The sequence below is a fragment of the Rhincodon typus genome, chromosome 1 (genome assembly GCF_021869965.1).
Source record: "Rhincodon typus isolate 14 chromosome 1, sRhiTyp1.1, whole genome shotgun sequence".
NCBI classification, from domain to species: Eukaryota; Metazoa; Chordata; class Chondrichthyes; order Orectolobiformes; family Rhincodontidae; genus Rhincodon; species Rhincodon typus.
Window position 1 is genome coordinate 103339549 of NC_063332.1, and position 26788 is coordinate 103366336.

Sequence of the window (26788 nt, forward strand, 5' to 3'; positions counted from 1 at the left end):
AAAATTTTACATTTTTATTACAAATAATAAAGAAAATGCAAAATGTATCAATTTTCTAGTAAAATTCACGAGAGTGTTTAAACTACTGGTACACAAGTAATACTGTACACCATCTATCATTATAAGTTGCATGGATTGATTAAAAACATGTAAATGAGTTAATCAAATTATATTGTGCAATTTTAATAAGTAAATTAACACAATGCTGTTAACTTTATTCATGTCTACATAATGTAAAAGTATTAAACAACAACAAAGTTTACAAGGAAGTTACCAGAGTGAAAATTGAATAAAATCTGTAAATTCTGCCACCTTATTTCTCTCTAAATCCTGACACAAAGTTGTGGCTGCACTTCTGAAAATTGTTATTTTTATGCAAAATTATAACCAGTTACAGAGAAGTTGTTAGGTCCTGTAGGATCTTTTGTTCAGGAGAAACATTAAAGTATTACACCTATGTGTTGAAACACTTCAAACAACTTGTAAAATACAAAATTTAAAACTTTAAAGATACTATACATTAACTCTGTCCACTTAACTGCTTGCCATCACTCCAGTAGGCTGACTCATTTTCTCTCTCTCAGTGGTTTCCTTCCCCAGCCACACATTCCAGCTCACCACTTTCCAACCTAAACACTTCTACTTGCTCATTCCTTTTCTCAATGCTAACTGAATAGTAGTGGTGAAAAGGAAGAAGCAAGCAAGGAAGCTGTGAGATAGGGTCTTGGAGTGAAACAGAGCGGGAGAACTCGAGTGGGGAAGCAATGAGATGACCAGGCAGTAAAACGGAAAGTACTTCAGGGAGTGAAGAGGCTCCCCAAAATAATCACGTCACAGGATTCACCAACAGGTCACCATCAAGAGAATACATCCGACGAGGATGCCAACAGTGATGGAGAACAACAACGTAAAAGCAGAAATTGTAACCTGAATCAGAAGAGCAGATCCGAGAAAGAAACAACTTTAAAATTAAACCACATTAATCAGGGTGACCTAGTGTAGAATGACTGTATCTTACTTTACAATTGGTATAATCACATGTACCAGAACATTCAGATGGCCCTAGAAAATATACATCTTTAATAACAATTAATAATACTTCCTTCTTGACAGATCTTTGTTTCTTACTTTACCTAAGGAACAGCACTTTGTCGTCAACCTATTGCTAAATCAAAAGGTTAATATGATTTTACACCATTTTTGCAATAAGAACAGTTAAAACCAAAGATAAAACAAGAATGAACAAGTCACATATAATAAATAATACTTGTTCATTTTGATCTTGTGTACCAGTTTATATTCCAAAATCAACTGAATCATGAAGCACAACAAATTCAACTAATCTGGTATTATACATCTGATTTCTTTTGCCCTCTCAATGCTTCTGTAATTTCTTGAAGAGCGGCAACATCATTCCAGTCCCGTGTGGCTTCCATCAAGTGGCGTTGTCCATGAGCAATCCATTCTTCTTGATCACAAAACATCCGTCCACAAAACCAACAGTGAAACTTAAACTGCAAATGCTCATCCTGAGCATTTTGAACTACCTGATAATTATTTTTATGGATCTTCTTTAATTTTATTTTCAACATATGTCTTTCCTTCACTGGACTGACTGTTTTGCAGTTATGCCATTTGTCAAGTAAAATACCTCTGTTTTCAAATTCCTGTCTTTGCCTATCCTTTAAATTGAGAGAAATAACGGTTCTTTCAGATAAAACTACCTTGAGTACATTTCCCCTATACTTGCCTATTGTTTGCATTACGTTAGCTACCTCTTGAACATCTACATCTGGATGATTTAATACAACTACAGGCTGATTGCGACGGGGGCATTTTACCAACTGACTTTTATGAAATGGTTTCAGCCTTAATTTGCGGGCAGTCTTTAATATCTCACACTGATTGGTGGTAACAGGAACAAAGTTGTATGGTCTTTTTATCTTTTTTAAGAGGATTTCATCCTGATTATGATCAGGTATTTTTTTTCTGGTATTCCTGCGCTTCAAAGGTAATCGTTCATCTGAACTGGTCTTTAAGGACCGAGAATTCTGGCGAGTAGCTGTCTTAACAGATATAGTATTAAATATGTTTGGTCTACTAACTGAAACACGAGATTGTTCACAGTTACTGTTATCCTGCCATTTTATCTTAGAAGAGCAATTATTTACTGAATCAAGTTCAGCATAAACTGGGGACTTCTTTGTCAGTGCTGATGCTTGCAGTTCTGATTTTTCTGTTGTGCTACATGAAACAGTTGTGGGACACAATACTCCAAGGTTTTGTGATGGGTTGACAGAATGATAACTTATTGTAGAAGCTTTCTGTTTGAAATTATCAGCAGCATTCAGTACTCTAAGCACAATGTCACTTGAAACAATCTTGTAAGTTGTTTCATGTTTATAATAGTCAGGGTCTTTTACTATGGTTTGAGAAGGTGGTGTGTTTTCAAGACTAACTTGGCTCATTGAGGAATTGAGCAAAACTGCAGAAAGATGGGATGAAACCATTTCTGATTTGGATTGCAGCTCTGGAAAAAGAGCATTTTGCACACCTTGTCCCAAACTATCACTTTCAGAATTGTTTGCACAAGAAGAGTTTGGTACAACTTTCACAATTTCAGCAGCATTTTGAAGATGAACCAAACTTATAGCCTGTTCAGTTTGGCTAGATACATCTTCTATTACTTTATGACAGCATGTACTTTGTTGGCTACAAGGAGGTAAAACAGAATGAGTTTTGTTAGGAGGTTTTAATTGAACTTTGGAATGATTGCTTTGGTTGTCTAAAACAAAGGTTGACAGTGAAATACTCCGTAGTTTTGCTGCAGATGGAAGTACTACCTTTTCTGGGAGCACCATAGTTTTACCAACTTTGGAAGGTATTTGTTTTAGTTTCTCATCAGCATCAGTACAGTTAACATCCTTAGGATCTGTACCTGGAATACAGCTTAAAGGAAACAAAGAGGTTTTGCTTTGCAAATTATACTGGTGGCAAACTTTCAAAGAGGATGCACTAGTTGTAGGCATGTCTTCTTGTACTTTTGCAAAAGAATGAGAAACATTTCGATTAAAGGAAGATCCCTTTGAACTGACGTTTGGTTTGCAAATCTCTGCAAGTGCCACTGGTGATTGATTAACAGTTGAAACTTGTTTACAAGTATTTGATGTTATTCCAATGGAAGCAGATATCGTGTCACTGAAGTTATGAGAAATTGAAGGCTCATCAACTCCATCTATAGTTGAGCATAAAGCATTTTCAAATAACTTACTTTGAAGGGATATATCTTTCAAGGATAAATTTGGAAAATGATTATGTTTTGGGAATGAAAAGGGTTTGGTTTGGCAGCGTTGTGTTGAACCAGTTAATGCATTTCCCATAGTACTAGGCACATCCCTTGAATTTCTCTGTACAAAACTATCCACTTGTGCGCTATACTCCACTGCTGTACTAGTGCTTGTGGAAGACAGGCTAGGTTGATTTAAATAAAATTCACTAGAATATAGGTTATGTGAATTCTGGAAAGCATGGACATCATCAATAAACTGTTCAAACTGATTTGCAGAAGAACAATCCATATTCTCAACAGGTGACAGTGGTGGTAGAGAAGGAGTCAATGGCGGTAATAAAGAAAGATGCTCAGCCATGTTAACACAACTGGATAATTGAAATGGATTTCCATTTATCACTGCTGATGGACTTGATACTGTACAGAGGTTTCTGTCATTAGATGCTTGCAGAAACACTGAATTCCTGTGGCCTAAGGGTTCACTTATACGTCCTTTTTCAAATTGGAGAGTGAGGCTTTTACTATTTGCTTGAATCTGAGGACATGGGTTAGTTTTCAGAATCTCTTGTGCAGAAGTGAATGAAGTAGAATTGCTGTACTGATCATTATCCCATCGAATACTGTCTGGAACATCATTCGAACCACAACTAAGAGAAAACACTGAAGAAATTACAGGCCACTGTCCATCAACAGAAGGATCATCAGCAGACCCAGCAGTATCTAGATCATGCCAGTTATTCAAATCATTGAAGTCTGAATTAATTGCAATGCCTTGTAATGTATCCTCCTTAGTTGATTCACTCTTATCATGCAATGGTGATCGCATTTCACTTACAAATGTCACACTGTTCATAGTCACATTGTTAAGTGAATTAGTAGTAGCTCCTGCTGCACTTAAGTCAATACACGTTTCTTGTAAAATCTGATCATTTACGTTTGGATGCAAAATTGCACTCTCACATACTGGCATAATTTTATTATCATTTGTATTTATTTTTCTAGACTTCAATGCGTTTGATTGAAGAGGCAAGTCTGGGTTTGTTCTACTATGTTCATACTTTTCCAACATACAATATGAACTGTTACCACAATGTACTTCATTGCGATCTCGACCAGATGAAGTTCTTTGGCTCTGTATCACAGTACAGCACACACAATGATTTTCAAAAGTACTTTTACAAGCTTCAGGATTACTGAGGTTCTTAGCAACAGTATCAGTACACTGACACTTCAAACAGTCTGCGTGAAACATACTTTCAGGTACAATTTTGTTTGATTTTACAGATGAAGAACATTTAGGTGTAATCAAATGATCAATGGATTTGGAAGCTACTGTTGTGTGATTGCTGGACGAGGTGGGGAGTAGTTGACATGGTAAAATCTTACTAATGTCAAGTGACTTGCAGCTCTCCATCACATTGTGCTCTGTGTTGGCTTTAGTACCATCATTTGGCAAAGATTCAATTATTTTAATAGCAGTTTTGCAACTGGAATCTCTCAAAACTTGAGAATCACACAAATGTATACCTTTTTTAGCCAACACTGGCACAGCCACAGGCAGCTGCAAAAATGATGTCTCAAAATTTGGTTCAGCACAGATAACATCTTCAATGTTATGCATATTTTCATTCTTGGATCGCGGAACATAAAAATGATCTTGTGAAACACATTCCTGCTCGTTACTGGCAGCAATCTTACAAGGTGAAAAAGAATTTGTACTCTTTTGCATTTCCTTAGATTCAGGAAACATTAACAACTTCTTATCAATTTGATTCAGCAACTCTTGCGTATCTGCATTAAGACTTTTCGAAGTGGTTTTGTGATTTAAAGCCTCTTGCCGAAGATAATGCATCATTTCATCTAAAACATCTGTGGTTGCAAGAGGATCTTGTTGAAAACTATAGGTCAAGTCAGCTTCTATTGGTTCACTGCCTTGTAATTGTTCTACAGCTACATCCTTACCCTGGTTTGGACTATCTTTGCTTTTAATCTGCAATATGGAAGAAGTACTAGTAGTTGGCTTTACACCAAATGAAGATTGAGGATTTGAAAAGAGCAGTTTAGTATTTATTTCAATATTGTCATCGGCTTCAACTTCATCAAAAGAATCTACAAAGGGTAACTCATTGTGATCCACAATTTCTGTCAGTAGTGTTGTAGAATTATTTGACACGCTGTTCTTTTGTGGCTGTGCCATTTCTGAATTCACATGTTGTATTTCTTGTACTGGAAGTGTAGACATTCCTGCTGCACCAGCTACTGAAACTTGTGGTATTAGTTTGAATACTAACTGTTGTTTCCCATTAACAGTTTTTATTTCTATTAGTTGAGCCAAGCAATTAGAGGGAATAACCATCTGTGCTGGAGCAATCAGTGTTAATGGTGTACCGGGCTGAAGAGCATGCTTAGACGGAGCAAGTACCTGTAGCTGATTCTTTCTCGCATCAGTGGGAGGACAATTCAAGTGTTTAATATTTTGTACAAAGAATTTATCCACACTTTTATTTTCATTAGCACCATTTATATTTGGATATTGGTGTTCTTCCACTGACTCACTTTGCATTTGATAAGAAGTGCTACAAGGATTAGAAATTAAAGCTACTGAATTTACCATCTTATCGTGTGTTCTAACATTAGTAGAATTCTCATTTTGTGCAGGTATTGTTGGTTTCACTTTGGATATGTTCTTAGCTTTGGAGGAAGTCTTTTTCTTACAGCCTTTCCTCATTGGGAGAACCAATGCAGTCCCACCATTTTTTATGATGTCCCTGTGTACTCCCTTTGTGTGTTTCACAACATAATCCTTTCGGACTGCACCGTAATCACAATACCTACATTTAAAGGGAAATGTTCCAGTGTGTTGCACAGAGTGGCGCTGGAATTCTCCCCTGGTGTAACAGACACGATCACAACGTCCACATTTATATTGAATTTCTTCATGTCTCAGAATATGTTTCTGAAAGAGAAGTGGATCTTTTGTTGAAAATCTGCACTTATTACAATACAAGGTATCTGGCTTTAAATGCCTGGTTTTATGCAGTTCCATTTCTCTAATCAAGGCAAGACCTTCTTTGTTGGTACCAAGTTCGGTGTTTAATGCTTTGTCCATTGTGTGTGAAAATGCATGCACATTCATTTGTTCCACATCATCCACAGTGAAACCACATCTGCTACAGACAAATATAGGTTTGTCTTCTGGATGATTTTGCTGGCAGTGTTCCTGAAGTTCTGTAAAGCCAAACTGCTGGATATCTTTACATTTAACACAAACTACCAACATTTCATTTATCTCTTTTCCACATTCTCCTATATGATCACAGATTTCTATTCTCTCTTTATTTGTTCTCAAATTTTCTTTTGATTGCTGTTTCTTAGAGCTCAAGTAACTCTTGATAGCCATGGTCTTCCTTGCAGTCTGTTTTCTTCCAATACCACATTTTACTGAAACGTCTGTGGTACGGTAAACAAAACTCTTCTTTCCGATAAGGTTTTCTAGTTTTGGCAACAGCACTCGTAACCATTTAAGCTGCATTTTTAAATTTCAGCATCATGCATTAGTTCTTCATTGCTTCTTATTCTTTTACAATGTGCAGAAAACTGATCTACAGCAACCAACTGGAAGTTGCTCCAGTAAAGAAAAAGGTTGTTTTATAAGAAGCTACACCATCTCCAATTTTTAGAAAAGTCAACTGCTGTGACTCAGAGAAGGGTCTTCAGAGAATAAGTTGTATTTGATCAACTTCTTTGTACCAAGTCCCAAATTTCAACACAGCAAAGGCAGTCAGTCTTAGACAGAAACAGGACTCTTCCATCTAGAACAAAAAAAAATTTAGTGCATGATAAAATATCATACAATAAAAATAGCTGTCACACCAGAATCTCAATACATAAAAAATAAATAAGTGAAATTGACATTTACCACAAAATAACAATGATTTACAAGTTAAAAAGCTGTTCAGGAAAATACAACACTTGAAAATACCAATAAGTGATGCCACTAGAACACCAATCTTTTTTATTTTAAATCCATCTTTGAGTCCAAATGCTGACATTGAAATTTGAAGTTGGTTTCTCACGTCTCTCAATTCTCGTACAAATCAGTAATATAATTCAGGTAATGTGATTCTTAAATTCAAACAGGAATTTCCACATTGTCCTTTCTTTGAACAAAAAAAATTAAACTTCAATACATGAACATGGAAAGGTTGACTTTGATATGCAAAAAGACTGAAAACATTTCAATTCATTCAGGAGAATTGGGTATCACTTATTGGGTATCACTTGTTGGCCAGCATTTACTGTCTGTCCCTAGTTGCCCTTGGGAAGGTGGCAGAGAGCTACTTTTTTGCACTGCTGAAGTCCATACCTCAAGAGAGAGAATGCCAAGATTTTGACCCAGGAACAATGAAGGAACAGTGATATATTTCCAAGTCAGATGGTGAGTGGCTTGGAGGGGAACTTGAAGGTGTTGGTGTTCCCATATATCTGCTGCCCTTGTCCTTCTAGATGGAAGTGGTTTTAGGTTTGGAAGGTGCTGTCTGAGGATCTTTGGTGAATTTCTGCAGGGAATTTTGTAGATTGTACACACTGCTGCTACAGTGTGTTGGTGGTGGAGGGAGTGGATGCTTGCGGATGTAGTGCCAATCAAGCGGGCTGCTTTGTCCTGGATGGTGTCAAGCTTCTTGAGTGTTGTTGGGGCAGCTGTCACCCAGGCAAGTGAGGAGTATTCCATCACATTCCTGACTTGTGCCTTTTGGATGCTGGACAGGATTTGAAGATTCAAGAGGTGAGTTACTTGCCACAGAATTCCTAGCTTCTGGTCTGCTCCTGTACCCACTGTGTTTATGTGGCTTTAAGGAGACAGGATGTGAATTCCTCAACTGCCATGTTCTCAGCTTCTGACCTGATCCTGTAGCCACTGCATTTATGTGGAAAGTCCAGTCGACTTTCTAGTGTATGGTAACCACCACCACCCCCACCCCTCCCCCAAAGGATATTGATAGTGGTGGATTCAGTGATGGTTACACCACTGAATGTCAAGGGGCGATGGTTAGATTGTAACTTATTGGAGATGGTAGTTGCCTGGCATTTGTATGGCACAAATGTTACATGCCATTTGTAAGCCCAAGTCTGGATATTGCTCAGACCTTGTTGTATTTCAATATGGTCTGGTTCAGTATCAGGAGTCACAAATGGTGCTGTATACTGTGCAATCATTGGGGAACATCCGCATTTCTGACCTTATGTTGGAGGAAACGTTATTGATGAAGCGGCTTAAGACAATTGGACTTAGGACACTACCTTGAGGAACTCGTGCAGTGACGCTCTGGGGCTGTGATGGTCAACTCCAATAACCACAACCATCTTGCCAGGTAAGACTAATACTGGTGGAGCATTTGCCCTTGATACCCATTGATTTCAGTATTGCAAAGGTTTCTTGATGCCATAATTGGTCAACTGCAGACTTGCTATCAAGGGCAATCACTCTCAGCTCACCACATGTATTCAGCACTTTTTCCACATTTGAATTAAAGCTGTTTTGAAATCAGGGGCTGACAGGCACTAGCAGAAGCCAAACTGGGTGTCATTGAGCATGTTATTGCTGAGCAGGTGCTGCCTGGATGGCACAATTACATCTTCTATCACTTGTCTAATGATCCAGAGTTGACCGTCAGGCCAGTAGGTGACTGGGGCGGATTCGTCCTGCCTCTGGTGTACAGGATATACCTCGGCAATTTTCCACATTGTCAGTTGATGCCAGTGTTATAACTGTACTGGAATAGCTTGGCTCTGTGTGTGGCAAGTCTGAAGCACCTTCAGCACCGTACCCAGAATGATGTCACGGCCTATAGCCTTTGAGGTATCCAGTGCCTCTAACCCTTTCTTGATACAACGTGGAGTGAATCGAATTGGATGAAGACTGCTATATGTGATGCTGGAGACCACTGGCGGAGGCCAAAACAAATCATCCACTTTGCACTCCTGACTGGAGATTGCTGCAAATGCAGCAGCCTTATCTGTTGCACTGATGTGTTGGGATCCTTAAGAATAGGGATATTTGTGGCGCCTCTTCCTCTATTGAGTTGTTTAATTATCCACTACCATTCACAACAGGATATGGCAGTTAGATCTCATCCGTTGGTTGTGGGATCACTTAGCTCTGTCTATCACTTGCTGCTTATGCTGTTTGGCATGTAAATAGTCCTACATGGTAGCTTCACCAAAATGACACCTCAATTTTAGGTATGCTAGGTGCTGCTCCTGGCATACCCCTCTGCATTTTCCACTGAACTAGAGTTGATCCCCTGGCTTGATGGGAATGGTTGAGTGAGAGATATGCCAGGCCATGACACTGCAGATAATGCTAGTATAATTCAGATGCTGTTGATGGCCCACAGCGCCTCATGGATGCCTAGCCTTGAGTTGCTAGATCTGTTAGAAATCTGTCCCATTTAGTACTTTCCCTTTCAGGTGAAAGTACCACACAATGCAATGAAGGGTATTCTTATTGTGAAGGCAGGGCTTCATCTCTACAAGGTTATGTACAGTGGTCACTCTTACCAGTACTGTCATGGACAGATAAATCTGCAGCATTTTTTGTTCTTGTTGGTTACCTTACCACCTGGCACAGACCCAGTTTAGCAGCTACATCCTTTAGGACCCAACCAGTTCAATAAGTTATGCTGCTGTTGAGCCACTCCTCATGGTGGACATCGAAGTCCCCCACCCAGAGTACACTTTGCACCCTGCACCCACAGTGCTTCCTCCAAGTGTTATTCAACATGGAGAAATTGATGCCCAATCGATACAACTGAGTGGATTGCTAAGCTATTTCAGATGGCAGTTCAGAGTCAATCACACCACTGTGAACAAACCGGGTGAAGATGGCAGATTTCCGCCCCCTCCCACCAAAGGATACTCATGAGCCAGATGGGTTTTTCCTACGATCAACAATGGTTTCATGGTATTCAGTGGATTCTTCATTCCAATTTTTTTTTTAAAACTGAACTCAAATTCCACCATCTGCCATGGCAGGATCCAAACCCAGTCCTAAGAATATTGGCTGAGTTTCTAGATTAATTGTCTAGTGATACCACTCTCGGAGTGGTATAATTGAACGCAAAACTAACAGTTGGTGAGAATTGTCAGAAATGACAAGGACATGGATACCCTGCAATAACAAATAGAACTGTTTTTCATATTTGTGAATTAATTTCATTACTTTGAGAATGGGCATGTGATTGCAAATTTCTGTTCTTGTCATTAGCATTTGGTCAATGGTCCTCCCATTGAATGCAGAGAATGTGCCAAAGACATTGTTAGAAGAATTTCTTGTGCTCATGTGTCACTGACACACAATCCAGGTATTACTGCGATACAGGACTGTGGTGAAAACTACTGTTCTGTACACTTCTGTCACAGTTAAACTGGTGCAGCTGATGATCCACTATGGACCCCTTTGGCAAAAGCAGCCCTTTGAGAAAGATGGACAACTAGCTATGCTAAGTGCTCAACACATTTCACGCTCTCCCCTTCAACATGTGCGGGAGGTAGTATGTTTGTTTGATCAGGTTGGGGGGGGATAGACGCATCTTGCTTTGTCAATATTCAAAGAGAGGTTGAGTCTCTTGTATGCAGAATTGAAGAAATCAAGAGTGGCTTGCAAATCTAGTGCAGTGATATCTATCTGATCTACATAGCCTGTCCAGCCAACTGGGTCAACCAGTTGCCAAAGGATCTTAGTTGCTGTAGCTGGGACTATGCCCACTGATGGTTACAAGCTAACCAAGATCCTTCCAGCTCTTACCCCATGGCACTGTAGTTTTTGGAAGGATATACAAGTTACACTTAACCTGTTTGGTTATCAGATGATCACCTTACTTGACCTTCAAGTCCACTCAGTGGGACTTTACTGATTAGGGGGCAGGCAAATGAGGAGTGGGTTGTGGAAGGAGAGAAAGGGTAGGGATGTGGAGAGGGATGTGAATCCATTGTGGGGGAGAGGATTTTGAAGGTGTGACAGCAGTCGAGGGGAAGAGGGGTATGTAGTTGTGTGAGGGCAAAGGATTATGGGGGTGAGAGGGCAGTTGGGAGGGAAGAGGGGTATGGGGGCATGGGAGGGGTATGGGACTATGAGAGGGCAGTTGGGGGGAGTGGGGTATGGGGGTGAGGGCAGTTGGGGGTGTGAGGGCGGTAGTGGGGGAGAGGAGTACGGGGGTGTGAAGGCAGTTGGGGACGGTAGGGCGGTTAGAGGGAGAGGGGTACGGGGACGTGAGGGCGATTGGGGGCGGGGAAGAAGCTGACCCCGTGACCCGTGACCCCTCCCGGCACCAACCGTCCACTCTCGCGCCAACAGCCGTTTCGAAGAAGGAACCGACAGCGGCGCGGGCTCGGAGCTCAGGGGGGAAAAAATCGCGCATTCGTCATTTTCCTGAAATATAATATCAGGGCGGCATCACCGACAACAACAGCGGCCGATGGGCCCGTATGTCTTTTTAAAAAAAACAGAGACACTCCTTTAAATATAACGAGTCCTGGATCCTCGGATCCAAAACCAGCAATGGCCTGAAAGAGAAGAGAAAAGAAACTTACAACAGGCTCAAGACCGAGGAAAAGGGAAACTCCCTTCCTTCCATTGTCAAATTCCCTCAATGATGACTGCAAGCGAAGAGTACCCACCCCCCACATCCCACTGTACTATTTAGCCGCAGCACCAACTGAACCGACGGCGGCTCACTGGCAACTATGTCTTGTATCCCGCTGCCGGCCGCAGCGATTGGCTACGCGTCCGAGTATAGAAATCTACTGTGAGCGGCGGCGCGCTGAGTGTAGCAAGTGTGTCGTGTTCATGTGGAAGCATAACAGCCAAGAGAAAAAGGCTAGTGCTTGCAGCTTTGCAATTTTTCATGTGTTTAGACCTCTTTACAAAGCAATGTTAATCGATTTTAAAACAAACTGCTCACAAATCTATTCTGAATACCCCCCCTCCAAATCATCAAGCTCTGGTTTGAGTCCCATTAGAAAAGTTAACGTTTGCCTCTTCGTTTTCGACAATCCCAATTCCAAAAATGTGCAATCGCTGAAGTCTTTCCTTTCGCCAAATGCACCGAAACCACCTAAAAGACGCAATCTGCTGCTTCATCCCCGTGCGCGTCATTTTAAACTAAGAGAATGCGAAACGCCGCGGTGAGCGAGTTTTGCTCTTTCCGCACGATCCGTTTCGAGCTACCAGTGTTTTCACTAGAAAAGTTTTTGCGTTTTTAAAAGAAAACTCAAATCGCAAAAAACGACATCGCCTTTTTATGCTGATAGTTGAGTAACTTGAAATGTTTTGCAATTAAAAGGAATAAGTGCAATCTATCTTCGCATATGGTTAAATGTCTTCACTATTCTCAGATTCGACTTCTTCAAATCATACTCCAAGCAGATGAGAGCTGGACGTGAATAAATTGGTTGCTGAGTCGCCGAAGAAAACGTTCATTTGGGATTTCCACAGACTTCTTGAAGTAATATCGAATGGACTGAAAACCTCGTCCTTAGATACACAGGGAAAAGCAGACCTTCAGTAACTGGCAAAATGGGTTATTATTGATTATTCTGATCAGTTTAATACATCCGAGAGCTATATATATATATTTTTTTAAAAAAGACCGACAACCCTGAATTAATAATAGGTATCGAAAGGTTGTGTGTTCCAATTCAAAGATGATCCTAATGTAAAAGACCTTGAGTTTTGTTTTCAAGACTTGAACCTAAATACGAGCCTGGCAATGTTGAGAAAACAAGTAACACAGTGTCAAGGTAGGGTTTTACAATTTTTCCGATGATTGTTTAGTCAATGGATTGTTTTCATTTATGAAACCTCATTGAAATCCGTTATGTTGAGTATCATGATCAGAGTCAGTTCATGAAGAGTCTAATGACGTAATTAGTCATTTTCTTGTTCATCCCTCACTTCAGTCTTCCATCATAACTGAGGAAGGGTCACTGGACCCGAAACGTTAACTCTGCTTTCTCTCCGCATGTTGTTAGACCTGCTGAGTTTTTCCAGCAATTTACGTTTTGTTTCCGATTTCCAACATCTGCCGTTTTTGTGTGTTTTTTTTTCTCCAGTTAGATAACAAGCTGAATATATTCAAAGTTACCAGAGGCTGACTTCTTTTTTCCGTCCTAAGCTCTATTTCTTTGGATTAACTAGAATGTTGCAACATTGCTTAACGTGTGGGTGCTATCTGAGGTGAAATCAAAAGTATTTCCATTTACGATTTATTTAACATGAATAAAATTAATGAATTTTAAATAGCTATGGTGGGCGGGACTCTTTTTAAGACGTTTGTGAAATGCACCCTTTGCCGCAGTAATCGCGTCAACATTTCAATTTAAAGGATGAATGCATATGGTCAGGATTACTGTTCAGAGGATAAACAGCCATATTGATTATTTAACCCAAACAGCTTAATTCCATAGTATAATTCTGATAATTTAAAACTAAAAGCATCTGATTTACATTTTGCAAACTCAAGATAGTTTGAATTAATTAAAACTTTTCTTTGAAAGATACAATAGTGTTCTCAAGCCAACAATCTTCAGCTGCTTCTGGTGTTGGCTGATAATAGCAGAATATTCAGCACTATTCATTATTTCTCCGATACTGAAGCAGTGTGTGTCCATACTCAACAAGATATGGACAACCTCCAGAGTTGTGCTAGTAAGTGGCAAATAATATTCATTTAACATCAGTGCCAGGAAATTCCTCTTTCCATCAAGACAGAATCTAACCAACTCCCTTTGACATTCAATGACAGCACCACTACTGAATCCCTCACTTTCAATATCCTGAACATTACAATTAACCAGGAACTGAACTGGACCAGCTTTATACTGTGGCCACAAGTGAATCCTGGTGACTAGGAATACAATGATGCGTAACACCACCTGTCTCAATCATCCACAGGCACAAGTCAAGAGTGTCATAGAGTATTCACCACTTGCCTGGATGGGTGCAGCTCCTAACAACACTTGATGAGTTTGACATCATCCATTACAAAGTCTTGTTTGGCACCAGCTCCAACATTTCAGCAATCACTTCCTCCTCCACCACGAGTGCACAATGGCAGTAGAATGTACCATCTACAAGACACATTGCAGAAATGCACCAAGTATCTTTGGACAGCAACTTCCAAACTCTTGACAACTACCAACAGTGAAGACACAGGCAGTCCAAAGCATGGGAAAACCACTAACTGTAAGTTCCTCTCAAAGTCAGACACCATCATGACTTGGAACTATTCTGCTGTTCCTTCACTGTTGCTGGGTCAGAATTCTGGAACTCTTTCCCAACAGCACTGTTGGTGTCCTTATCCCACAAGAACTGCAGCTGTTTAAGAAGACAGCTTACCATTACCTGTTTTTGGGTAACTAGAAATGGATAATAAATGCTGCCTAGTCAGCAATGCCCACGACCCATAAACCAATTAGAAAAACAAGTTTTGCAAATTGTATCATATTAGAAAGCAAATTCAAAGATTAAATCAAGGAAATATTTAAAATTTAATATTATAACATTTAATTGGTTTTTGCTGTATTTATATTATTATTTTGATTATTGTGAAGTGGATTTCCTTGAACTCAAAATAATATTGACCTCTTTAGCAATTACAATGCAAAAATAATCTGTAAACTTTGAGGATGATAGTGTAAAGCTTTGGAAGAACATTGAAAGGCAGTGGAATGGCCTGACAGAGTGTATATTAAAGATGACAGGATAGGTTAAGGGATCAGTTAATAAGCATTCAATCTCCTAGAATTTATTAATAGGAATACAGAGACAAGAAAACGGAGATTGAACTTCTATAAAATACTAGTTCAACCTCAAATTGGATGATAATCTGTCTTGCACTAACAAGTGACAAGTAATATTCACACCATACAAGTGCCACCCAATTATCTCCAACAAGAGAAAATGTAATCATTGCCCCTTGACATTCAATGACCTTACCTGCACTGAATCCCCCATTATCAATATCCTGAGAAAAATCTGTTCCAACTGGTGAGAAAAGTCAAGAAAGAGAAGGCACAGAACGGAAATTGAGCTTCTGGAAAATGAGGTTGGAGAAGTAATAATGAGGAACCGAGATATGGCACAGGAACTGAATTCGTACTTTGCATCAGCCCTCACAGTGGAAGACTTCTGCAGCATACCAGAATGTCAAGAGAGTCAGGGCAGAAATTAGTGTACTGGCCATCACTGAGGAGAAAGTGCTGGGGAAGCTGAGAATTCTGGAGGTGGATAAATCACCCGGACCAGATGGACTGCACACCAGATTATGAAGGAGAAAGCTGAGGAGTTTGTGGAGGCATTGCTGGTGATCTTTCAGGAATCATTGTAATCAGGGATGGTCTCAGAGGACTGGAAAATGGCTCATCCTGTTTAAGAAGAGAGGGAGGTAAAAGACAGGAAACTATAGGCTATTTCGCCTGACATCGATCAGTGGTAAGATTTTAGAGCCCATAATTCAGGATGAGATTATGGAGCACTTGGAACTGTATGGCAAAATAAGACTGATTCAGTATGGCTTTGTCAAGGGGAAGTCATGTCTGACAAATCTGATGGAATTCTTTGAGAAGGTAATGAGCAAATTAGACAAAGGAGAACTAGTGGACATGATCAGTTTGGATTTCCAAAAGCTGTTTGACAAGGAGCCACACAGGAGGCTGCCAAATAAAATAAGAGCCCATGGTGTTAGAGGCAAGGTACTGGCATTGATAGAGAATTGGCTGACTGGCAAAAGCAGAGAGTAAGGATATAGGGATCTTTTTCAGGATGGCAGCTGGTGACTGGTGGAAATCCACAGGAGTCAGTGTTGGGACCTCAAGTGTTCATGATATACATTAATGATTTGAATGAAGGAACTGAGGGCATTGTTGCTAACTTTGCAGATGACACAAAGATAGCTGGAACAACAGGTAGTGTTGGGGAAGCAGGGAGGCTGCAGAAGGAATTGGACAGGCTAGTAGACTGGACAAAGAAATGGCAGAGGGAATATAATGTGGGAAAGTGTGAGGTCATGCACATTGGTAAGAAGAAGAGGCATAGACTATTTTTCTAAACAGGAAAATGCTTCAGAAATATGAAGCACAAAGGGACTTGGAAGTGCTAGTTCAGGATTCCCTTAAGGTTAACATGCAGGGTCAGCAGGCAGTTGGGAAGGCAAATACAATGTTAGTGTTCATTTCAAAAGGGCTGAATAGAATAGCAGAGATATACAGCTAAAGATATATAAGGCTCTGATTAAATTGTATTTGGAATATTGTGGTAGTTTTGGACCCTGTAACTAAGGAAGGATGTGTTGGTATTGAAGCAAGTCCAGATGAGGTTTCCAGGAATGATCCTGGGAATGAAGCGGTTGAGGACTCTGGGTCTGTACTTGACGGAGTTTAGAAGGGTGAGGAGGGAATCTCATTGAAATTTACAGAATACTGAGAGGCCTGGATAGAGTGAACCTGGGGAAAACGTTTCCACTAGTAGGACAGATTAGACCCAAGGACACAGCTTCAGAGTGAATGGACAATCCTTTGGAACTGATACTATCACAACTTTTTTCAGCCAGACGTTGCTCAATCTTTGGAAACCATTGCCACAGAAGACTGTGGAGGCCAAGTCATTGAATGTATTTAAGACAGAGACAGGTTCTTGATTAGTATGGGAATCAAGGGTTACAGGGAGAAGGCAGGAGAACGAGAACATATCAGCTATGATCAAATGGTAGAGCGACTCGATGGGCTGAATGGCCTAATTTAGTTTCTATATCTTATGGTCTAAAGAAGGCAATGGAGACAGCAGGAGAAACGTTTTCATGCAGCAAGTTGTTTCAATTCGGAAAGCACATCTTAAAAGGTAGTGGAGGCAGACTTATTTGAGGCATTTGAGACGGAATTGGATGATTATTTGAAAAATGAGAATGTGCAGTGTTACAGGGAGACGATGGGGAAACAACTCTGCATTGACCATTCAGAGATCCAGCGTAGATAAAATGTAACAAATGGCAGTGTAACACTTCTGTGATTCATTTACTTGGTAAAGCATTGCTTTATCAGGCCTCGTTATGATACTATGGTAAAAGTGTAATTCAAATTGTAAGTGAACTGTATTCACTTACTATTCACATTCAAAGGTCAACAAAATTGATCTACCCACATTGTTATGCAATACGTTCAAAACCATTATATTTAAACATATTGGGCATATCAGTATATGGAAACAAAACTGAATAAACATACACAAAATACTTTCAATTGCTCCCAAACTTGATTCTTCAACCTTTCTCTTTGAAGAATTTAGTGCAAAAAAGATTCTCAGGCTACGGTATTGCAAGGATGATGTCAACAAGCATACTGTAAAAGTGGTTGCTGTGAGAGACACGTTTTTAAGCACATAATCAGGGAACATTAGGGTGTCTTAAGCTGCAGATTATTAGAGGATCATTCATTAAAAATGTTGGTAAAATTATTCAAAAAATACTTGGAAAACAGATAAAGTAAAATTTAAATGATTTCTTTACATACATAATTGTTGTTTTACAGTTGTCTCTCTGCTGTTGCTTGTGGAAAATAATTGAAAGCTTTTATTCATTTTTGCATACCTGTTCCTGAATCATCATTTAACAAGGTGGTACTTTACAGTTTGCACTTTGTCTCCCTAAGACTGATCTGTTTCAAGTGAGTCTTTCTTGCTAAAAATGTTCATATCCTGTAAATCTGTTTTAGTTTTGAATCTTCTGCATGTACTCACCACTAGCTCTCTTTCTGGAAATCTGTAACTGTCAGACACTTTTTGGTTTCTTAAAACAAAACTTCAGAATTCACTTCCACTTTTATGGAAAGTGATAGTTTCATTTACTACTTGTTAATTGTCAACTTTTTTGCTGGGGGCGTGAGTTCATTTAACTTTGTTCTTTAAATTCATTCAATAAATTTAAATTTCCCATTGTAGCTCCACAGCAATGCCTGGGCTAAGCAGAGAGAGAAGGAAGATGTGATTTTATCAAACAAGCTGTACATTCTGGTCACTGGACCCGAAATGTTAACTCTGATTTTTTTCGTCAGATGCTGCCTGACCAACTGAGCTTTTCCAGCTTTCTGTTTTTCAAGCTATACATCAAGGTCAGGCAACTTGATTTCTGGCATTCTTTCATGCATACCAAAATATTTTGGTAAGGAAATAGCTTGATTCAATGCAAATTAGATACTGAAGCATTATTTGTTTCATCGATCACAAGACATAGGAGCAAAACTAAGACATTCAGCCCATTGAGTCTTCTCTGCCATTCAGTGAGATCATGACTGAATTGATATCCTTCAAATTCTTTTGTCAACAACCCTTGAGTTCCTTACTGATTAAAAATTGATCTGTTATGGCCTTGAGTATACTGGACAGCCATCCATGGTAAAGAATACCACAGATTCACTGAGAGAAGAAATTCCTCCTTATCTCTGTCTTAAATTCTGAAATTATGCCCTCGAGTCTTCGATTCTAAGACAAGGGGAAATAAGCTTTCTCACACCTACCTGGTTGAGTATTTTAAGAATCTTGTAGATTTAAATAAGATCACCTCTCATTCTTCTAAGTTCCAATGAGTACAGATCCAATCTACTCAACCTCTCTTCATTAGACAGTCTCTCCATACATGTTATGAGCCTGGTGAACCTCCTCTGGACTGTCTCCAAACCCATTATATCTTCCTTAAATAAGGAACCCAAAACTGATCACAGTATTGTAGCTGTGGTCTGACTAGGGCCTTGTATAATTTTAGCAGAACCTCCCTAATTTATATTCTATTCCTTTTGAAATGAAGGTAAACATTCCATGTGCCTTCCCTATTACCTGCCGAACTTGGATGCTAGCTTTTTTTATTTTATGGATGGAGTTTCCTAAACCTCTCTATTCTGAAGCTTTCTGCAGAATTTCTCCATTACTTCTATAACATCTTTTCAGTATATTCCGATTACTCAGTGTGCCATTAATGAGATTTTATCAAATTCATATATTTTAATGGAATACATTTAAAATAAATAGTGTGGGAAAGGCTGGGTTTACAGCAACCAATAACTGAGGAAATTTCATCTTTCATCTCAACATTCTAACACACATGAGCAAAAAAGCAAAAGTTATCATTCTTTACGCAATTGGAAGAAGGCAGGACAGGCACTAAATTGATTCTTCTAGAAATTACTGAGGACTGAAGTTTTGTTTTAGGTGTTAACTAAATTATGCATAGTCAACATACTAGTGACCGTGAAAAACCTGAATGAGATATGAACGTTCACTCATCTGCATTTATGCTGTATCTCTGGTATTGTGTTGTTCATCAAGGATTAATGTTTTTGAACGGGTTTCTGGATTAAATCAGTGTAATGCTCCTTTCAGCTTTAGTTCTGATTACAGATGTTAAATCTGGAATGAAATTGATGTTGTTGGTAGAATAAATTGGACATGTCATGAAAATTTGCCAGAGATTATTTTATATTAAGGTTCTAATTTTTATAAAGCTATATAAGAAATGAGTTCTAAAGATGTGGATTTTTTTTTAAGCATTGACTACCTATCATGTGGAAATAGATATTTGAAAGACTTATACTGGAAAGGAGTTGAGAAAATAATAGTGTAGTCTGGAATGATTTCCTGATCTTTTTAAATTCATTAAAGTGTAACAATTTCCAGTTAAAATAATAAGTTTAGACCTTCCTTTAATCAGTTGTTCCGACAAAAGGCATACCATCTTTTCAGGGTATATGTGATAAACATGTATCATCCATGAGCATTAAGTCAGCTACAAGGCCTAAACAGACCTCAAAGCCTGAGTTAACCCAAGTATGTATAAAATGTTATTTTAGATAGTAGCATAATGTAGCTCCTTTGCTCGAAAAAGAAACGTTCTGATATGAAATAAGTTACTCTTCTCTATATTGTAAAGCTATAATTTATGGTGGAAAAAAGATGTCTAAATTAAATATAAAATGTTAATAAATTTGGAGAAATAGATATTCCCAAACAAAATAAAGAATAAAATCTCATTGTGTCTTTTGTCTCTGCAGTAACCACAGAAGGGCACAAATGTAAACTTTGCTGGTAGTACCCACATCAAAAATTAAGTTTTGAAATGGAGGAAAATATTTATCAGTCATAGAAGATTGAAAATAATTTGGTAGTCTTGATTGGGCATTGATTTATCAATAAAAATATCATGCCATAAAAGAATAACTAAGCTATATTTGTTTTTGGTTACTGACCAAGTATGTGTTGCAATTCACACTAAAGTAGCATTTTACAATAATTCGTAGTCCTTTTTGTAGCACAGAAACGTTCTATACGGCTGCTGAAAGTTTATGGTTTACTCATTATCTGCTGCACCCTCCTCATGGCAAAATTAAATCAGCAGCAGGCAGCTATTTGCAAGCCTCTGCCTGTTACTAATTCAATAGCAATTCAAATAATTATCTTTTGAATAGGATGATTGCTGCCTGCTGATATCAACCTTAATTTTCCTATGTATTCTATCAAGTATAGCGAGCAGTCCAAGTGTCTTCATTGGTTGCTCTGCTTACCATGGGGCCAGACAAAATTTAAATCCACTAAAATGCATGTCTCAAGTTGCTTCAACTAACAGATCACAGGGTGCTGATTTAGGATTTATCATACAATGCAATAAAAACACAACTGCAGTCCTTTTCAAATCATCAAAGCACAGATAGGACATAATGAATTTGAAAGTCAGATTTATATAATTGGTCATACCTCTCTGACCCAAATCATGGAAAAATGTAAAATCTAAACTCTCATTGAGTTGGCAACAGTATGGCTGCATACCTATGTCAGAATTCTTCTGTATAATAGTGAAATTGCATTTATAGTTATCTGGACAGATGCAAGAGCAGTTTGGGTTTAAACTAGCTCCTGTTGCTAAATGCTATAGCAGATTCTTATTTGGCCAGGTTATCTTCAACTTAGCATAGCAAATCAGGTCAGATTATTTGCTAATTTTGAAATGTAAAGTGATGATAATTATATTAACATTTGGAGGGATCCCCAATGGAATTATATTGAGGGAGTTATAGCACTGCTGGATGAGTGTCGGTGAGTGTCAAACTTTGATGTTCCCATTGCTTAATCAGTAGTGGTACATTGAAAAAAGTTCACCTTTCATTAAAGAAGCAATTAAAAATTGCTGTAGAAGTAGTAAAAGACATCATTGTGCTTGATAATGTCATATGTAGAGACAAACTTGCAGATAAACATAACTTACATATTTTCAAAGTATTTGTAAAATATTCATTATGCTTTTACACCCTTTATATTATATTTCTAAAAATGTTTTGGCCATAATGTTTGTTTCAATGGAGATAAAATAATATTTCAGATTGTTAGCACTGGAATTCAATTACTGTTTCTTTTACAGCAGATGACCGGTCCGTTTCAATTGTAGTCTCTGGCTCACACTGAAAATTAGAATTTAAATCAAGAAATTTGAGAGTTATGTTTTTCTGAATCATATTTTAGACGATACTTTTTTTTCTTGGAGGGAATAGAAAAATAGTAAAATAGACTTTTCTCTTGTCCTGGGGAGTTAGCAGGGAAACAGTTTTCTAACTTTACATAAGTTATAGTGAGCGTTTCTCTCTAGAACAACATAGCTAAAATTTTGACGATCAATTTAAATGGTTAGGCTTATATTGCATAGTAATTTCTAATATGCACATCCAGCAGACAAAGCTCAACTTAATCATCAAAAATGTTATACAAGCATGCTGAATCCTAGACCAATAATATGACAGATGCAAAGTGAGAATCAAAACAACAAACAAGAGATTACATTTGAACTCTCTACAAAAATCTAGACTGTTTAAGGTTACATGTTATATAGCCACCTTTTTTTCCTCAAAAAGCCTAATTTTCTTCCCCAATCATAATTTTAAACAATTTTTTTGCATAAATTATGTTCTTTTTGATACCTGTAAACGCAAGATGGATAATAACCTGGTATAATGCAGGACCTGGCATTCTGTTTGCTGAATTTCTTCCAACGATTTCATCCATTACCAAAACTGAATTCTATCATCCATGAAACCCTCCTTGTTTTCTTCCAATTCTCCCAACTCTACCAAGACCCTAGTCCAAGCACTTACCAAAGTGAGGCCCTAGTTCTCCAAGAATGTAACCATCTATGCCACTGCCAACTTCTTCATCGACATATTTTCATGTCTATTTTTCACATGTTCCACTGACTTTTCCATATACCAATAGATTATTTTAAGGCCATTGACTTGCTTTCCAAATAATGATTTTTTTCTATGCTAGCAAAACAACATCTGCTTCTTTTTTACTCTTCCTGCCAATTTGGACAATTTCAAATTTTCCCACATTATATTTCGTCTGCCACATCTTTGCGCACTCATTTAAACTATCTACACCTTGTAGCCTCCTTATGTCCTTTTCACAACTTATTTTCCTAACTATTTGTGTATTATCAGCAAATTTGACAGCCACATCTTCTGTCCCTTCATCCAAATCATTTATATAAATTGTAAACAGTTGAGTTCCCAATACCAATACTTGTAGCATATCCCTTGTTACATCTTACCAAGCTAAAAAGATGCATTTCTGCATACTCTCTATTTCTTGTTAGCCAGCTAATTTTCTATCTATGCCATTAAGCAATCCCCTACAACATGAGCTTTAACTTTCTTCAAGAACCTATGATGTGACACACAATCAAATGCATTCTGGAAATCTAAGCACAGTTCTCCTTTATCCACAGTTGATGTAGCTAAAAGATCTCAAAGACCTCCAGCCCTTCATGGTGAAACATGACTTATCTTTCACAAACTTATGTTGATTCTTTCCTTGATTACCTTGAACTAATGTAAGTGACCTGCTGTAATTTAATTAATAACAACTTTTAATATTTTCCTATGACAGGTGTTAAACTAAGTGGCCTGTAGTTTCCTACTTTCTATCTCTCTCCTTTTGAATAAAGGACTTACACCATTCTCTTTTAATGGTCAGTCTAATGGAACCATCCCTGCATCAAATGATTTTTGGAGAAGTGAAACCAATGCATCAACTATCTCAGGAGCTATTTCTTTTAAGACTCTAGAATGAGGTCCATCAGGACCCATATACTTGACAATTTACTCAGTACTACCTCTCTGGTGATTGTGATTTTCTTGAGATCCTCCTTCCCTTCGATTTTCTAATTTATTACTGCTTCTTTAACTGTCTATAGTGAAGGCCATAGTAATACTTAGTGATGTTTCATGTTTAATTTTTGCTCTTTTACTAGATAGAAAGTGTCTCTCTATATCCCTTGTGGAACATCCAAGATAAATTAGTATACGGCAAATAATGAGCATATAACACATAATAAAAACCAATTTATACTGTTCTTCACAGAAAAAGTGCATACTTATTGAATTTGCATTACTGATTTTTAAAGGGCCTTCATAGTGGTGTTTAGTGAAAATTACTTTTAACATGATAATAAGTTGTCCATTGTGGCTAATTGCACTATGCCATTTAATATTAATGAGAAGAATTCCTTTGTCCAAGTTTTCCTGTAATTTGCTATATAAATGACACTGATAAACATCAAGTTCCTGTCATATTTCAATCAAAATAAAACTAATTCCTCAATGTGTAGTGGTGATATGGAGCTCCAGAGTTGTAAATGTTATTCATTTCAGTAGTATCAAAGTTGTTCTAAAATAGAATAAAAGTAACCCTAATCCAATATATAGACATGTATATATCGAATAGATTCAACTTTTATCTTAGTATTAGGATAACACTGAAGAGCTTGATAATATTATTGTCGTCGAATCTTCAGGGTTCGATGTTAACAGACATTTCAATCTGTGTCCTGAAATCATCTTTATTCTCAAATCTATGTATATCTCTTCCAAAAACCTCACACGCGTTCGAACTGCAATCCCATGTCCTTCCGTTCCAAGCATTTAATTCTCAAGGTTTCCGAATTGTTCAAATCTAAATCTAGAATGAAATAACTTATTTTTCTCAGAATAGCAACGTGAAAAAGTTATGACATTTAGTGTTTGACTAAGATTGAAATGCCACCTAGTTGCAGAACTACCACTACTTTATGTCCTAGATCATTGACCCTGAAGCGATATAGGAGAGTATTTGTGTTGGCGCGGGACCTGGAATTTTCCTGTAGCAGATTCACGCTTTATTTCATATCACCCATTCGACGTGCTAATGAATATAAGTTATTGCTCACTGTTTGGGTAGTCGGCAACGAAAGACCATCAATGAACTCCAAACAGGAGATTCCAGTAGCTGCTCACTACAGAATGCCCTCAACTTTGCGCTGGAGCCTGAGGATCCGATTGGTTGGCACACGACTGTCTGGAAAAACAAGTAGATTTCTACTGCTGAGGCTTAGTGTCTGTGTGTGTGTGTGTGAGTGAGAGAGAGAGAGAAGGCGCCAACACAACTTCAGGCAGAAATCAACAACCCTTCACCAAACGCTAGCTTTGTTGTTGTTATTTGAATGAAACAAGCCGAAGTGTCCGGGCTGCACGTACAAAGCGGCTACTCTCAGGCCAAGCAGGCTGGCCAGACCCACGCAAACTACTCACTCCGTTCAGCAGACAGGCAGCAAAACACATCGCCTCACTCTTCTTCAGTTCATTTAGGAGCCAGACCAGTCCACCTCTCGCGCCATTTTAACTCCCGTCTGCCCTGGATCAGCAGCGAGAAGGGCTGATTCTGTCTCCTGTCTGGTGGCGGCGTCATATACAGCTGACAGCGGGTCATCAGTTCACCCCCTATCAGCAAAGAGGGTGTCTACAACGCGACAGAATCAACTGTAATCTGGGAACACGGAGATGCAGCAATGCAAAAGATACACGTTCACTGGAATTCATCCCTGTAAGGAATGTAACAACTAGTTGCACTATTTGATTGGCGCAAGGATACCATACTGCATATTTTGCGTGACACAAGAGTTGTCATGTTCGAGTGGGAAGATATGTCCGTAGTAATCGTCACATATATAAGTATAAGCACGCAGCGCAGCTATGTCAATAATTAACATGTACAAAATGCATTTGTGTGTGTACTATAGAAGTCAACTCCATGTTCCAGTCGAATGGAACTCATTCGTCTAGTTCAGATACCCGCTGCCAGGAGCAGAGTTTCTGGATTAAGTCTGTTACTTTGATATGAGCTGATTACTGAGTATTTTATTTTCCTATACATGTTGTCATATTTAAGATTATGAAATCAATAGGAATTTAGTAAATTTCCGTTTCAGTAAAGTATTAGAAAGCAACTTTTTAATATTAGCAACGTATCTTGACGTTATATTGAATAATAGCTTGTTCTCAATGGACTGTCTAATATCAACAAGTATCTACTTCTAATCGTATTTTATTATACATTCCCTCTTTTTTGTACTTTTACGCCAAAGGAGAAATAAAGTTTCTGTGTTCCATGTTAAATAGATTTCAGATTGGCAACCCATTATTCCACTAGATGCAGAATTTGAAATTTAGAAAAGCAGAACCCAGGCAAAATAATAGACATCATCGCTTTGAGGTTTAATTTTCTATATTGTGCCTTAACTTCCATGATTTCAGACAAATTAATTAATGCAAGATACACCACTTCCATCAGTCATTGTTAAGGTGTGTTCTGAAGCACAACCATCTTCAGCTACTTCACCAATGACTTTCTCTCCATTATATGGTCAAATGTTCACTAGTGGCTTCACGGTGTTCAGTATCACTGGTAACTCCTCAGATAATGAAACAGTACATGTCCATATGCAGCAAGACTTGGGCAACATTCGGGTTTGGATAGATACATGGCAAAAACATTAGCACTTCATAACTGACAGGCAATGACCATCACTGATAAGAGAAAATCTAACCATCTGCATTGATACTCAATGGTGTTAGGACCAGTAAATCCCATCCCCAAGCCATCACAATACTCGGGGTCACCATTGACCAAAAGCTTAAATGGACCATCCACAGATCTTATCAATGCTCTATACAAACGCAGCAAGACTTCCAGGATTTATATAGTCTATATTGAAGGATAACATCCTATTTGCCTTCCTAATTACTCGCAATACCTGCATATTGACTTCTTGTGATTCATGTGCATGGACACCTAGATTCTTTACCACAGCATTCCGCACTCTCCATTTAAATAATATTCTGCTTTTCTGTTCTTTCTGCCAAAGTGGACAATTTCACATTTTCCCCACCCCATCTGCATTTGCCACACTTTGTTCACTCACTTCATCTTCATTTCTCTGCAGACCATTTATTTCTTCCTCAAAACTTGATTTCCTACCTACCTATATATCATTTTTGATCCTTAGAACTCATTGCGGTCATACGAATTAAAGTCTTTGTTACATAGGGTTTTTGTTACACAGGAATTATAACTCAACCTGTTAGACTCAACCAGTA

The 26788-nt window shown here is 38.4% G+C and overlaps 1 protein-coding gene across 2 annotated transcripts; it reads right to left on the minus strand.

Annotated features, from left to right (window-relative positions):
* On the minus strand, nt 1–25238 carry LOC109914517. Of its 2 annotated transcripts, none has more exons than XM_048605478.1 (2): nt 24944–25238; nt 1–7101 (listed from the first exon to the last, which is right to left on the minus strand). In XM_048605478.1, the coding sequence occupies exon 2, from the start codon at nt 6819–6821 to the stop codon at nt 1350–1352; it is 5472 nt and encodes a 1823-aa protein (XP_048461435.1). In that variant the 5' UTR covers nt 6822–7101; nt 24944–25238; the 3' UTR covers nt 1–1349. The 2 variants fall into 2 exon arrangements, with proteins under 2 accessions (XP_048461435.1, XP_020369700.2); XM_020514111.2 differs by lacking the exon at nt 24944–25238 and adding an exon at nt 11882–11954.
* Nucleotides 25239–26788: the final 1550 nt, after the last annotated feature.

What these genes read in the sequence shown, in the direction of transcription:
- LOC109914517 (XM_048605478.1), bottom strand. Translation starts at nt 6,821, where the DNA reads ATGCAGCTTAAATGGTTACGAGTGCTGTTGCCAAAACTAGAAAACCTT.